Consider the following 15,229-nt stretch of genomic DNA (forward strand, 5'->3'; position numbering starts at 1 on the left):
CAGGTGCTGCCAAGGTGTATCCTACAGAGATACGGAGTACAATAGTAACAACAAAATCATTTGGAACGGATTATTTAGAACTTGAAGTTTTTTCATTTTTTTTATTTTAGTTTTTTTATATCGGAATGCAAGAACTACAGCAAATAGTAGAGACTCGGAGTTAACTGGTTAAACACCATTCAAGGAACTAGCGCTCCCATAAATTTGAGTGACGAGCTTCCCCGGTATCGAATTTGCGCTGCTAGTCTAGGTAGGTACCTAGGTAGCGGTCAGCGACCCATTTGCGGGACAAAGGTATTGAAATTGTGGTGTGCCAGGCCCAGTTTCGGTGGCAGAGATAATACTGGTGGGTGGGAGGGATCTGGCTGCGGTCAGGGTATCAATCTTTTTTTAGATTTTTTATTTTTTTTACCCATTATACTTCTAGCTTTTCTCTTTCCATTTCACTATTTAGATTCTCAAAATAAAAATAATTGAGAGAGATGGAAGAGATTATGCGATGGGGATGGATGTATCAAATGAGGCTGTTGAGGCTATTCACGCATTTCTGATTTTGAAGGTCCTGAGTTCGATCCCTGACCTTGCTGGACTTCTTTTTTTTCTTTTTTTGGGATCTCTGGAAGTACCCTTGAATTATCTTTAGTCAAAACTACCCTAGATTTCTCAATCAGATATATAATATTGTTGTTCAACTGGATCCCGATATACCGAATAGAGCGTGGATCGTATACATCCGATTTCCCCACAATTTCTTTTTAAACACCCGGTATCGGCGTAACTCCTACCCAATCAGCACCAAGCTAAATAACGACGCCTCCTGCGGTGAAAAAAAGCCCTTGGAACCTCAACCCTGACTCATTCCCCAGTTTTCACCCTCCACAATTGAAGATGGTGAGCCAGCTAGTTTGGCAGAGGGCTGCTGCCTCCCGCAGGGTATGTTTCGAGTTATTGGTGTCGAGCATCGTTTGGAATTGAATCTCTCTTAAACTGACTCCTCGAACAGCTGGCCGCGCGCCTGTCCCCACAACCCTTTACCCGTGGTCTGGCCACAGAAGCCTCCTCCTCGCGTATGCCGCCATATCCCAAGATTGTCCGAAACCTCGAGCAAGTCCGTAAGGTTCTGGCTTCCGATCGTGCCCTGACCCTGGCCGAGAAGATTTTGTACGCCCATTTGGCCAACCCTGAGGAGTCATTGCTCACCGGTACCAACAATGGCCGTGATATCCGGGGTAATGCCAACCTGAAGCTGAAGCCCGATCGTGTGGCCATGCAGGATGCTTCAGCCCAGATGGCTCTGCTTCAGTTCATGTCCTGTGGTCTTCCATCCACCGCTGTGCCTGCTAGTATCCACTGTGACCACATGATTGTTGGTGAGCGTGGTGCCGATACTGATCTGCCGGCCTCCATCAAGGGTAACAGCGAGGTCTTCGACTTCCTGGAGAGCGCTGCTAAGCGATACGGTATTGAGTTCTGGCCTCCGGGTGCTGGTATCATCCACCAGAGCGTGTTGGAGAACTACGCCGCTCCTGGTCTCATGATGCTTGGTACTGACAGCCACACCCCCAACGGTGGTGGTCTGGGTGCCATTGCCATTGGTGTTGGTGGTGCCGATGCTGTCGATGCCCTGGTTGATGCTCCCTGGGAGTTGAAGGCGCCTAAGATTTTGGGTGTCCGTCTCGAGGGCAAGCTGAGCGGCTGGGCCTCTCCTAAGGATATCATCTTGCACCTTGCGGGTAAGCTTACCGTGCGTGGTGGTACTGGCTATGTGGTTGAATACCACGGCCCTGGTGTTGAGACCCTGTCTTGCACTGGTATGGCTACCTGCTGTAACATGGGTGCTGAAGTGGGTGCTACTACTTCGCTCTTCCCCTTCTCTCCTAGCATGATTCCTTACCTGGAGGCCACTCACCGTGGTCATGTCGCTAAGGCTGCTGCTGAGATTGCCGCTTCCGGTCCTAAGAACCTGCTGCGGGCTGATGATGGTGCTGAATACGATCAGCTCATCACTATCAACCTGTCTGAGCTGGAGCCACACATCAACGGTCCATTCACTCCTGACTTCTCAGTTCCTCTCTCCAAGTTCGCCGATACTGTCCAGGAGAAAAACTGGCCTAAGACTTTCGGTGCTGGTCTGATTGGTAGCTGCACCAATTCCTCTTACGAGGATATGACCCGCGCGGAGGACCTGGTTAAGCAGGCCGCCGCCGCTGGACTGAAGCCCAAGGCGGACTTCTTCATCACCCCTGGTAGTGAACAGATCCGGGCCACTCTTGACCGTGACCAGACTCTGTCTACTTTCTCCGAGGCCGGTGGTATTGTTCTTGCCAACGCCTGCGGTCCCTGCATTGGCCAGTGGAACCGTACTGACGAGACTCCCAAGGGCGAGGACAACGCTATCTTCACCTCTTACAACCGTAACTTCCCTGGTCGTAACGATGGTAACCGCCGTACCATGAACTTCCTCGCTTCTCCTGAGGTGGTCACTGCCCTCGCCTACTCCGGCACCACCACTTTCAACCCCATGACTGATTCCCTGACCACCCCCAGCGGCGAGACCTTCAAGTTCCAGCCTCCCTCTGGCTTTGACCTGCCCAGCGCCGGTTTCGAAGCCGGTAACCCCGACTTCCAGCCTACCGCCGCTGTGCCCGATGCCAGCGTTGATGTCGTTGTCTCCCCCACCTCAGACCGTCTGGCTCTGCTCGAGCCATTCGCCCCCTTCCCCGAGGGTGATATCTCTGGCCTGAAGGTCCTGTACAAGGTTCAGGGCCAGTGCACAACTGACACCATCTCTGCTGCTGGACCTTGGCTCAAGTACAAGGGTCACCTGCCCAACATCTCCGCTAACACTCTCATTGGTGCTGTCAACGCCGCCACCGGCGAGACCAACGTTGCCTACGATGAGGATGGCAGCCAGCACGGTATCCCCGAGCTTGCCGAGCAGTGGAAGAACAAGGGTGTCGAATGGCTCGTTGTCGCTGAGGACAACTACGGTGAGGGTTCCGCCCGCGAGCACGCCGCTCTGCAGCCTCGTTTCCTCGGTGGTCGTATCATTGTTTCCAAGAGCTTTGCCCGTATCCACGAGACCAACCTGAAGAAGCAGGGTGTTGTCCCTCTCACATTTGCCAACCGTGAGGATTACGACCGTATCGATGCCTGTGATGTCGTCGACACTGTTGGTCTGTACGATGTTCTGAAGGCCGGTGGCCAGGGTGATATCCAGCTGCGTGTTACCAAGCGCAAGACTGGTGAGACTTTCGTCATCCCCACCAACCACACTCTTAGCAAGGACCAGTGTGGATTCATTCTTGCTGGTAGTGCCTTGAACTTGCTGGCCAAGAAGGCCCAGGGTAACTAAGATGAAGGTGATTTAAAAGTTCGGAAAGGAACAACAAAAGTCGGTTTCGATCAGGAGTTGACGACCCGGGCTGTGGGATCCATTTATAGCACTGCCATTTCTCTTTTATATCTGTGGAGAACTTAGATTCTTGTATTTTTGCGGGCTAGATGATATCCAATGTGATCTGTATTCTATGTTTAAGTTTGATCGCGATGTCCAGTATCGTCCTAGCTTCAATGTTTCAATGTTCCGGCCTCTTTCAACGAAGAAGCATGATTCGTAAACCCTCCCACGATTATACGTACGGAGTTTGACATACTACGTCGTTTACTATTGATGACATCTTTTGGTTTATACTACTACTTTTCTTCTTAGAATGAACACAGTCGAATCTATTTCATTTAGTTCATATATATGTATAATAATGACATGTTTATCAATATAGTGCAGCTCACTCCCAACCATCTTTCAGTAGCTGTCTGTACTCCGCAATCATCTCAGCCGTGATATTACTTCCACCACAAACAACCACCACGACTCGGCTCTCGGGCGTGAGATCAGGCATCACTTCCTTTAACTTCCCAGCAACAGCAACATCCACACTAACTCCACAAGCCAACTCAACCTGCAACCGCATTTCATCCGCAAGTCGCACAATACCCCTCGCAGCCTCCGCATCCGACGCAACAACACTAGTAACCTGCACACCACGCGGTGGGAATTTCGCATTCGAAAACGCCTTCGACGCGACACGCAAAGCGCCAAGCGATGTAGCTTGAGAGGTAATAGCGTCCAAAGAACTCAACTCTCCACACCGGAGAGAATGAGCCAACGAATCCGCACCACTCGTTTCTGCTGCAATAACCTGCACACTCTTCGTACTGGCTGTATCAGCTCCACACCCAAACTCATCCAAGTACTTCTCCAATCCAGATACAACACCATTGAAAAGACCTCCACCACCAACACTGCAAACTATCGCATCAGCAGGGAACCCACCCGCGACATCCATGAAGCGTTCCCGGCTTCGCGCAGGTAGTTGCAAGGCAATTTCATCAATCATGCTTGCTGCACCCGCCCAGACATCCGGGTGGTCGAATGGTGGAATGTAGATGTTAACTGTCTCCTGTGCAGTATCCTGGTTATCGGTGAAAGTCCCACGCAGATATGTATCCGCCTCAAACCAGCTTGCACCATGCTGGATTACGTCTGCGGCGCCGAGCTCTCGAAGCTTCGTGATCACGAATGCCTTCGTGCTGTGTGGCACTACGACGCTGCAGGGGCAGTTCAGGTCGCGAGCAGCTCGAACGGCTGCGAGACCGGCATTTCCGCCTGAAGAAATGTAGAAGTGTTTTTTCTTGTCTTTCTGAGCTGGATTCTTCAGCGCTGAAAGAATGAAGTTGCCGATTCCGCTTTTGATTCGTGGTATAAGCGTATAATTTCTTCTCATTTATTGAATTGTTTGACTTACCGTGACTTGAATGATCCAGATGGTTGCAGAAGTTCAAGTTTGAGGAAGATTCTACTGTAATGAAGTTAGCTTCATTATTTGATTCCTTTTTGTTGGCTTTTTGTTGTGTTGTTCCAGGGACTGAGGGGTCACGTACCATTCTGCTTGCTGGGACAGGGTCGCCGATTCCACGAGCGGCGTCTCAATCCAGGGTTTCTTCTGTCCCGAGTTTGAGAAATCCATTGATATGATTATTGGCTGATATAACAACTAGTATTTTGACGAGGTAGTTCAGGTCAAACCCAAGTACTTTTTCGAGGACACAAATATCGGTTTCCCGCGCTTGCATCTTATTGGTTCAATGTTCAGATATTAGCCGCCGACGCGTCTCTTGGGTAAGCATTCTTGTTGTAATCTTGAGAGCCAACTATTATCATATGATTTTAATAGAAAAATACTATGGGAATGAGGACTCGGACTCGAACTCGGATGAATGAGGCTAAGAGAGTTGAGATAGTACTAATGCCCAGGTGTCGTCACTCCATCTCAAGCCCGGAGTGCAACTTGAAGCTATTATATACATCCGTGGATACCACCTGGGGCAGTTACTGCATTCAAATTTTCAAATGTTACTACTAGTATTTTCATCATTGAGCAGCCGACTACCCCATTCAATGTTATGGATGCATCCATGTGAGAAAGATTTTCGTGTTCATATAAGAATCGTAGCAGTACCTAGTATGGATATGGCCAAGTCTTAAAGCTTGTATATAAGAAATTTGAATAGTCAACACCGCGCTTAAAAGATATATTCTCCCCAGACCACCTGGGCCTCTAGTCAGGGAGACCGCCAAAACTGCATAAAAAAACCGATCAAACTACCAATGGCTGCATGTCTATTCACTATCGCTGGCACTATCGTGCTCAGAACCATTGTCGTTGTCTTGAATACCCTCAGCGAGGATGTACTCCGCCTTTTGAAGTGCCTGCTTAATCTCAGGCTTATTGAAGACCAGATCAGCAGGTTTTTGGCCATGCTTATTCCGAACCCGAGGGTCACAGCCCGCCTCACACATCATCTTGACCATCTCTTCACCCAACTCGGCATCCTTCTCGTTGGCGAATCGTACGGCAATGTGAAGGGGTGTGTCCTTATCCATGCGAGTCAAGGGATCACACTCGAAGTATTGAATATCAAATAGGGAATCCATAACATCATCTGCACCGAATATTGGTTAGACTTTCACGTTGGTCATAGTCTGGGGGGGTTAACTCGGAGACGTACAGCTTCCATACAGAGCACAGATGTGTAATGCGTGGTTCCCCAAGGCATCTGTCACGCCATTGAAAAATTGCGCTACATCTTCATTTGATTTCTCGCTCATGCTATCCAGAACCTGCTCGATCAGGTGGGGTTGGTCACGTCGGCAAGCCTCCACGATCAACTCGCGGGGAGAAGCGCCCTGTAAATTCATGAGTCAGCGGAGCAATTCAAGTCACAACGATGTTCTTCGTAGTCACCTCGTCATCAGCCATGATTAATGTTGTGTAGGTTGTTCTGGTATTGGTGAAAGCTGAGATTGTTTCCTTTGTCGCGGGCCTAGCGGGGATGATAGGAGCTGAGCTGAAATATGGACAGCCTAGTGACGCGGTAGAGGGAATCCGAAGTTGGAATGGAGGTGAGGTTTGTGGAAGGGGATTCGAAAAGTATTATATACAGTCTGAGGCTCAAAATTTAAGAAATCGAAAATGAGAAAGGAGATTCAGTGGAGTGTTGTTGATCTTGGAATGGAACTGCTTTCCCCAGGGACATCTCACGCCGGATCATGTGATTTTCCGAACCCCCCGCCGCAATCTAGGCGCGCGTCTAAATCTGCCCGCCAACTGTTAACCTCAAGATCCGCGATTGATGAAAGGGTCCTGCTACGAGGGTGTTTTTTGGACCTGAGCAATTGTATTTACGACTCCGACTTGCTCAGTGGCCTACAGAGATTCTTTTTCTTCATCTAGATAGATCGAATCTACGAAGATGCCGCTTGTTTGTATGACATCCTTCTCACCCCGCACCCGTTGGAGAAAAAACTTTGATGATAGCGACTGACTCTTTTCGATCCTTCTAGTCTGTCCTAACTGCAGCAATGCGCTGACTATCACCCGTGCGGATTCCACCAACGCCCACCCGATGGGTGTAAACCGATTTGAGTGTCGAGCTTGTCCTTATGAGTGGGCCTTGGAAAAGAAGTGGTATGAGCGAACAGACCTCAAAGAGAAAGAGGTTGAACAAGCACTTGGCGGCAAGGACGAGTGGAAGAATGCAGACAGCATGGGCAGTGAGTTATCTCTTCGGGTGTTGAAATCTTGGATCGAGATTAGCTGACAGGATGCTGTACAGCACAATGTCCAAACGAGGGTTGCAACGGCGACCGTGCATACTTTTATCAGCTACAGATTCGCAGTGCGGATGAGCCGATGACTACATTTTTACGGGTAGGTCTTTCCCTCTTCTCCCGATAGCCCCTCTACTACCCTTGCATAATACGGAAGCTGACAGCTGTGGGCAGTGTACAACCTGTGCGACACAGTGGAGAGAGTAGTGCCCGACCAGGGAGCTCTCGAATTCGCAACTTGCAATTGCAGGATTTCTGGATTTGATTTACTTGCATTTTTCTTTTTTTCTTCCTTCTACCAACAGAGTTCTTCCTACATGATGCATGTGGAGGGGGTTTATGATTATGTCTTTTGATTTGTGTACCAAAAATGGCGCATCTACTAGGGATTGGCGTTATGGATCATAACAAAGCGAAATAGATACCCAAAATTTGATCGACGTCAGACGCACAGATTAATTAGCGGCCCGGGATAGGTTAGAGAGGATCGAGGAAATTTTTTTGGGTTTGATAAAGAATCCATGGGTCTACGGGTCCGACTACTGGCAGTTCCAGACTCCGTAAATACTAGAGAAAGAAAAAAAAAATCTTACTTTTGACTCATGGTAAATTCCCATATTATGATAGAATTTCCTCTGAGCTACAAGATTACTATACCTATTAGGGACCCCGATGTAAGAAGAAACGCATAATGTTTCAGCCTTCCCAATTGAATCATTTACATACACTTTGTGTGGCAAAAAAAAAAATCCTTGCACTGCATGACATGTCTGGATACGTTTGGTGGGTCCGTATGTTTGGCGGTGAGAGTGTGCCCCGCGGCGGAGGGGCATGGTGGGATGTATTACGATTAGAGACAGCCCAATATAAAAGATTTCGTTTTGGGTTGAGCCCACAGGTGGGATTGTCACGAGCGAGAGAAAAAAAAACAACCCAAAACACACTAATCTCAGAAAAAGTAGACAGTTTGAGGATCAAAATAAATTCATAGGGCCCGACTAACTGCGTTGCTGCCCAGTCGGCCCAGTGGTAACGTAGAGAGTGGGCTGGAAAGAGGGCAGATGAGAAAAAATTTCAACTGAAGTGGAGACAGCCGGAGGAAAGAACCAGGGAAACGGCGAGAGCTGGAAGGGAATAGAAGTAGAGGGTACATTTGTTTAATATGGAAGGAGTATCAGAAAAAGATGTAGACGGTACATTACCATCCCACCATGAAGACTTTGCGTTGGTCCCGCTAAGGTGGGGGCGGTGACTAGAGCGGTGCCCAATCAGGTGACGGAATTGGAAAGGGCTTGAACCCGCCCACTAGTCGCCTCTCTCGCTTGCCCCTCCATATAAGACTTTTCCCCTCCCCCTCCCACAGATTTTTTTTCTTCTTCCCTCGTCCGCATCAGTACGTATATCTTGCCCTCCCCCCTACTCTTCCTCTTTTTCCTTCTTCATCTAACACTCCTTGCTCAGTACCTTTACGCACGCCGTAAAATCTGAGCATATCCTACAGGATCCTTCTAGTATCTTCCAAAGAACTACAAGAATTCATTCAACTCAACCGCCATCATGGGGTACGTGTCATCCCTCCCTCACCTTGCCAGGCCTCATTCCATCGAATTCATCGATCCCTCACCATCCAAACACATGAGGGATCACAGATCATCAGTATCTAAAATCTCTCATGTGTCGCGTCAGAGAATCCCTCATCAGATGAGGGGTTCCCTGATCTGGATGACTCAAACCTCCCTACTTGTTTTTCATCTACTCAACTTGAAACTAACAACTCTCACAGTAAGGAAGAGCGTTCCCACATCAACATCGTCGTTATCGGCCACGTCGATTCCGGCAAGTCTACCACCACTGGTAAGTTTCTCCCTCGCACCTTCTCGATTGGGTAGTCATGGTCGCTAACAATCAAAACAGGTCACTTGATCTACAAGTGTGGTGGTATTGACACTCGTACCATCGAGAAGTTCGAGAAGGAGGCTGCTGAGCTCGGTAAGGGTTCTTTCAAGTACGCCTGGGTTCTTGACAAACTCAAGGCCGAGCGTGAGCGTGGTATCACCATCGATATCGCTCTCTGGAAGTTCCAGACCGCCAAGTATGAGGTCACCGTCATCGATGCCCCCGGTCACCGTGATTTCATCAAGAACATGATCACTGGTACCTCCCAGGCCGATTGCGCTATTCTCATCATTGCCTCCGGTACTGGTGAGTTCGAGGCTGGTATCTCCAAGGATGGCCAGACCCGTGAGCACGCTCTGCTTGCCTTCACCCTCGGTGTCCGCCAGCTCATCGTTGCCCTGAACAAGATGGACACTTGCAAGTGGTCCGAGGACCGTTACAACGAGATTGTCAAGGAGACCTCCAACTTCATCAAGAAGGTCGGCTACAACCCCAAGAACGTTCCTTTCGTTCCTATCTCCGGTTTCAACGGTGACAACATGCTCGAGCCTTCCCCCAACTGCCCCTGGTACAAGGGTTGGGAGAAGGAGGTCAAGGGTAACAAGGTTACCGGTAAGACCCTCCTCGAGGCCATTGACGCCATTGAGACTCCCGTCCGTCCCTCCAACAAGCCCCTCCGTCTTCCCCTCCAGGATGTCTACAAGATCTCCGGTATTGGAACGGTTCCCGTCGGTCGTGTCGAGACCGGTAAGATCATCCCCGGTATGGTCGTTACCTTCGCCCCTGCCAACGTCACCACTGAGGTCAAGTCCGTTGAGATGCACCACCAGCAGCTCAAGGAGGGTGTCCCCGGTGACAACGTCGGCTTCAACGTCAAGAACGTCTCCGTCAAGGAGGTTCGCCGTGGTAACGTCGCTGGTGACTCCAAGCAGGACCCTCCCATGGCTGCTGCTTCCTTCAACGCCCAGGTTATCGTCCTGAACCACCCCGGTCAGGTCGGTGCTGGATACGCTCCCGTTCTGGACTGCCACACTGCCCACATTGCTTGCAAGTTCTCCGAGCTGCTTGAGAAGATTGACCGCCGTACCGGTAAGTCCGTTGAGGACCACCCCAAGTTCATCAAGTCCGGTGATGCCGCCATCGTCAAGATGATTCCCTCCAAGCCCATGTGTGTTGAGGCTTTCACCGACTACCCTCCCCTTGGTCGTTTCGCCGTCCGTGACATGCGTCAGACCGTTGCCGTCGGTGTCATCAAGTCCGTCGACAAGTCCGCTGGTGGTGCCGGTAAGGTCACCAAGGCCGCCCAGAAGGCCGGTAAGAAATAAGCGATTTGCGGATGATTCAAGAGATGCCGTGATGAATTTTTTTCTTAAAAAAACGATTTTTATGGATGGAGCTAGACTTTGCTGTGTAGCCTGAAAATGGCTACCTACATGTTCTTGACCCAAGTCAATTCTATTTTTTCCATTGTGTCTATTTCCTAGTAGAGTGTACTGTATGTCCAGTAGAGTAGATCCTAGTAGTCTCCGTCCACGTAGTGAAAATTCCTTGCCTGTCCCTCTCGCAAGTGTCCCCAGCGACGATGCCTACGCTCAGTCGGCGACTGCCACTACTAGGTAGGCATTAGGCGTCGAAGGTTATCCCGGATCTGACCAGTTGACATTCATGAGCAACAAGTCAATATTCTGTTTATTTTATTTTTTGATTTTTGATTTTTCACTACACCGTATACTCCATTAGACACACCCTTCAAAATGTTCATATATTCTAGGCCATCCTCATGGACTTGAATGTATTCAGCACCGCTGCACTATCTAACATACAAATCTATTATCTGAGGCAGATAAGACATCGATACTGCCCCTCCGACTTGAACCATCAGAATCTCCAGCCTTTGTCTCTCACTAATTGAACCCAGGTCCATCAACAAGAAAACGAAATCACACTTCAACCTTGGATGGTATCAAGTCTATTTTCTGTCATACTCATGACGTTTACTTCCCATTGATTCACGATCGTTCCAAACTTCTCTGAGAACTATAACCGTTGGTCCTGATAAGCACGTTTTGCCCCATTGGTTTGTCCCATTGGTTCATCACTCAGCGCGAACTTTGCATTTCCAAGGTTGAATTGGGCTTGTTTTGTACTATATGATTGGGTTCTCGGGGTTTGCTCGTATATTCTCAATATTGTGAACTCGGATCTAAATCTTGAGTTCAAGTGTGCTTGTACATTGAAGCTTGCACATGTGGGGTTTTATGCTAACTTGAACTTCACGTGCTCAACTACATGATTCATACTAATGAAGAACTCCATCGATTGAATTTTTGTTTTGAATGTTTGTGTATTCGGTCTAGCCCCAACTTCGCAACTAGTAGTCCTTGTAAACTAGTATGGACATGATTGCACTGGCATAAGCACTTCAATGTTTAGTGGCATCAGTGTTTAATTATGAGCACCGTGACCCGGAGTGTCCGCTGGTACGTAGTAGGTGGTCCTATATATTCCAGATGTCCAAGGATTCAAGTTTCAAGTTTACCTACATACATAACATGATTTGAATACTATGTATATAGTTCAATCAATCAATCGATGCAAGCACTCCGAGTCACATGTGCAGCTTGAGTGCTCCCAACATCCGAGTCATCTGGGCACTGGCATGATTGAAGGTTGAGGTCAGACTCGGATATCATCCACCCACCTCAGGCTGGGCATAGACCTCCCAGGGCCAGGGCTCGGATGCAGCCCGGCTCGGAGTAATTGAGTTCAAGTTTCAAGTTAGGACATTCAATGTTTTCTTGAATTTTTTTTTTACTACTAACCTGCACATGTGGAACATTCTAAGGTTGAAGTATTCTACCACATATAGCCTGGGTATTCAAATGTTTTGACTTGCGTGTTTGAAGGCCTCAGACATCTGGATGCTTACAAGATTGACACCATGATGGGATGGGAACTAAGTTGCTTTGAATACTCCGTAGCTTGAAACATTTGAAGTATATGCAGGAATGAGCTCAATTGCGGTGAGAATTCAGATTCTGGGTATCAATAATCAACACACTGTACCTAGTATAGATACAGCCCCTGCACAATGCACACTCAGACGCGAAAAACAACCGTAACTTCGAAGTACTAGTCACTTTCGTCCTCAGACTTCTCGGCAGCTGCTCTCCTGGACGACCGACGCGATTCATCACCCGCTTGATCTCCATAATTTTGCTCCGTCGCTGCTCTCAACTCCGGTAAGCCCAGTGTCCTCTTCAAGCGCACCTCGAATTGCTGGCGATCCTCCCGCTGCATCTGGTTGAAGGTCTCTGCCTCGCCGGAATCATCATCCCCATCCGCATTCCGTCCACGAGTCTGGTCAGACCCAGGTCCGTATCCATAAACCTCTCTGGCCAAAGCTGCTACACCTCCAGATCCAACCTCGATCTTTCCACGAGGCCCAACCATGAACTCGATGATTTCCTCACCACCATCTACCTCTTTCGTTCGAACGATATACCCGTCCTTGCATAGTCGTTGGATCAATTTATCGGTCTTTTCAAGAGGGGTTTGTTGGTCTGCGTTTACGCGACCAAGGTATCGTTCCAGCTTTTGTTCTGGTAGTGTACCGCCGTTTAATGAAATGACTGATATGATAAAAGTGTAGATCGCCGTGTAAGTACTCTCAAGGTACGTGGAGGGAGCTTTAGTGGGCGTGAGGATTGAAGGAACACGATATTTCGGTGGGAGTGTCGTAGTCAAAACCCACGATTTATTCGAGGAAGATGGCTTCTCGGCTCTCTGGGCAGCTATAAGAATACTGTTAGCATTGGGTTCTTCTTCCCTCATTCTCACTCCTCCCTCAAGCTCGGTCAATCAATATAGCCTCCATAGATAGATATGAATGGAAGTTCATCAGAGGAAACCATAAACTCACCTCTTCGTTGAGTAAGAGTAGTTTTCTCCTTCGCCGGTAGCTCAGTCATTTCCATTCCGAACTTTCCCCTCAGCTCCCTCTGCGCCTGTTCGAAAACCGTCTTAAATTGTCTGGAACCTTGCTCGCCTAGAACTTTGGCACTAATATCCGTTCGTCGAATCGGTAAGCGCGCGTATTCACAAGCCATAGCCATGCGCACCATCTTCTTGACCATCGCGTCGAGAGAAGATGGGGCGCTAGTTCCTTCACCGTTGCCATCGTTATCTGACATTTCGGCTGAGTTTGATTGACGTGGGCGCTGGCGACGAGGGTTTTGGGTTTGGGAAGAGTCTGAGTCGGAGGGGTCGGGCTGCTGAATACTTGTTAGTTGTTTGGGCCTGTATTGAGATGTATGTGGGATTTAATTCTTACCGCCGCGCGTTTGCGTAGAGGAGGCATGACGTTGGTTATGGTTGTGTTCAGTTGCTGAAGTGGGATTAGAATAGATGTGGTGTTCGGGGACGCGACGCGATGATCAAAGATCAACGAGCTACATTGATTTTACCCGATCGGGAATAGTCTGGTGCGCGACTCTATCTTTTTTTTTTTAGAAGAAAAAAAAAAGAAAAGAATAATGAATATCACCATGTTGGTTTGGCTTACCTTTTTGACTAAATTTGCATCTTGAAATGGGTATTATCAGAATAGTTTGTGCGAATGGAGTAGATCTTAGGGCTGATGGTTCAAGTACATTCTGGTGAAGCAACTATCTCAGTGTCACTAACATACATAGTACAAGCCGAGGACCAATCACAAAATTATTCAAAAGTTTTCTCTAAACAACAGTGGGATTATCAAGAAGCAACGCTGATTCAAAACAAGCAAAGAACAAATCAACAGGAAGTAAAAAGGACAAATCTATTAGTGGTTGGTCTTCTCGTGTACGGCTTCCTTAACCTCCTCCTTAGTCTTCTGGACAAGTCCATAGACCCAGCCCAGAGACTCCTGCGATAACAACAAGCTTGTAGTGAAAGCTGCCTTTCCAGTGTTCATAATACCAGACCCGCCAGCCTTCTTGTACTCGGTGCCATAGGTATCGAAGACGTGGTCCTTGACATCGCCAGCAACGCGAACTGGGTACGAGGCGTGGTTATAGATAGTGCCACGGATCTTCTGGGTCTCTTCACGGATAAGAGGGAAATGGTTATCAATTTGACTCAGACCCTGGTCACCCAAGGAATCGGCACGAGTCACGTATGGGGCGATGTAGCTGTAAGGTGTAGAGAAGTAGGGCAAGACAGGCTTGGCGAAACGAGCATAGCCTTGATCAGCATACTCGAGTGACTTGGCACCATATGGATTGCTCTTGAAGAGACTGATAGAGTCTGAGATGAAGGGATAGGAGACAAGGTGCTGGAAGTTGCCGGATTAGTACATTGGAATGGGTGCCCAAAGTGGAAGATGGAAGGAACATACATCCAGGAACTGAGAATGGGCCTTCTCGCCATTAACGATGGGTTCACCCATATTGTCAGAGTTTGCGTGTGGCATATGGAATGAAAGTAAAGGGAAAAAAAGGAGGAGAATGAAGTAGAAAAGGTTCCAGAGAAGAAGTGGGCTGTATATAGGTCAATTCACATGTGATTATGCAATTGGGGTCAGAGCGCACATGCAATGGCATCATCTGTGCACAATAGTTTGGTACTTATTTAGCTTGATTCTAGTTCTTTTCTAATATTTGAATTTTCAAATGTCTAATTTATTTTTTTCTATGAATTATATTTTCAAATATTTCTTTTAAATCGGACTTTCTATGGATCTATTACTTGCCATGCAGACGGCCCTGACGCCATAGTGATTTGACTTTGACGGTTGACTGCAGATTTGTATATGACTTGAATTTATTGTATAATAGTGTTGATATTGGTACCTAGGTAGAAATGGGATATTCTCTTAAGAGAAAGAGTACTTGGATATAAAATTGCTCTAAGAAATGAAAATCTCGACAATTTTACAAACTTGATAAGGCGTTTTTACATGTGATTGCGGGTCTAACGTTAACGCATTCGGATCCACTGGGAACTTGTTATACTTGTTACTGGTCACTACTACTCACTAGTAATTGACCACCTCCGAGTCCAAGTCAACTACACTTATCCGGATCATAGGGATAGTCTGCTTTATCATTGGGAAATAATTCAATCAGAAAATATCTCAGAATAAGATCCAAAAACAGGACTCGAATACGAATACTCGAA

The 15,229-nt window shown here is 47.8% G+C and overlaps 7 protein-coding genes across 7 annotated transcripts; 3 read left to right on the plus strand and 4 right to left on the minus strand.

The window, feature by feature from the left end:
* Positions 1–888: 888 nt before the first annotated feature.
* On the plus strand, positions 889–3,355 carry N7483_001914 (aconitate hydratase ACO2; the record flags this gene model as incomplete). Its single annotated transcript, XM_057085351.1, has 2 exons — positions 889–933; positions 1,004–3,355. The coding sequence occupies 2 exons, from the start codon at positions 889–891 to the stop codon at positions 3,353–3,355; spliced, it is 2,397 nt and encodes a 798-aa protein (XP_056951500.1).
* A 433-nt stretch (positions 3,356–3,788) lies between these two features.
* On the minus strand, positions 3,789–5,136 carry N7483_001915 (putative L-serine dehydratase; the record flags this gene model as incomplete). Its single annotated transcript, XM_057085352.1, has 4 exons — positions 3,789–4,749; positions 4,809–4,862; positions 4,945–5,045; positions 5,098–5,136. The coding sequence occupies 4 exons, from the start codon at positions 5,134–5,136 to the stop codon at positions 3,789–3,791; spliced, it is 1,155 nt and encodes a 384-aa protein (XP_056951501.1).
* A 547-nt stretch (positions 5,137–5,683) lies between these two features.
* N7483_001916 (ankyrin repeat-containing protein ANK1) lies at positions 5,684–6,323 on the minus strand (the record flags this gene model as incomplete). Its single annotated transcript, XM_057085353.1, has 3 exons — positions 5,684–6,006; positions 6,073–6,250; positions 6,309–6,323. 3 exons carry the CDS (start codon positions 6,321–6,323, stop codon positions 5,684–5,686), a joined length of 516 nt encoding a protein of 171 aa, XP_056951502.1.
* Positions 6,324–6,816: 493 nt separating this feature from the next.
* On the plus strand, positions 6,817–7,439 carry N7483_001917 (DNA-directed RNA polymerase III core subunit RPC11; the record flags this gene model as incomplete). Its single annotated transcript, XM_057085354.1, has 4 exons — positions 6,817–6,829; positions 6,908–7,117; positions 7,180–7,274; positions 7,332–7,439. 4 exons carry the CDS (start codon positions 6,817–6,819, stop codon positions 7,437–7,439), a joined length of 426 nt encoding a protein of 141 aa, XP_056951503.1.
* A 1,292-nt stretch (positions 7,440–8,731) lies between these two features.
* Positions 8,732–10,395, plus strand: N7483_001918 (elongation factor 1-alpha; the record flags this gene model as incomplete). The annotated part of the gene is made up of 3 exons (XM_057085355.1): positions 8,732–8,736; positions 8,958–9,028; positions 9,089–10,395. 3 exons carry the CDS (start codon positions 8,732–8,734, stop codon positions 10,393–10,395), a joined length of 1,383 nt encoding a protein of 460 aa, XP_056951504.1.
* Positions 10,396–12,202: 1,807 nt separating this feature from the next.
* On the minus strand, positions 12,203–13,430 carry N7483_001919 (MAGE domain-containing protein; the record flags this gene model as incomplete). The annotated part of the gene is made up of 3 exons (XM_057085356.1): positions 12,203–12,864; positions 12,993–13,341; positions 13,404–13,430. The coding sequence occupies 3 exons, from the start codon at positions 13,428–13,430 to the stop codon at positions 12,203–12,205; spliced, it is 1,038 nt and encodes a 345-aa protein (XP_056951505.1).
* A 462-nt stretch (positions 13,431–13,892) lies between these two features.
* Positions 13,893–14,498, minus strand: N7483_001920 (putative pathogenesis associated protein Cap20; the record flags this gene model as incomplete). Its single annotated transcript, XM_057085357.1, has 2 exons — positions 13,893–14,384; positions 14,448–14,498. 2 exons carry the CDS (start codon positions 14,496–14,498, stop codon positions 13,893–13,895), a joined length of 543 nt encoding a protein of 180 aa, XP_056951506.1.
* Positions 14,499–15,229: the final 731 nt, after the last annotated feature.

This window comes from Penicillium malachiteum, assembly GCF_028827825.1.
Source record: "Penicillium malachiteum strain IBT 17515 chromosome Unknown utg000001l:1.0-8184562.0:1.0-8186909.0, whole genome shotgun sequence".
NCBI lineage: Eukaryota > Fungi > Ascomycota > Eurotiomycetes > Eurotiales > Aspergillaceae > Penicillium > Penicillium malachiteum.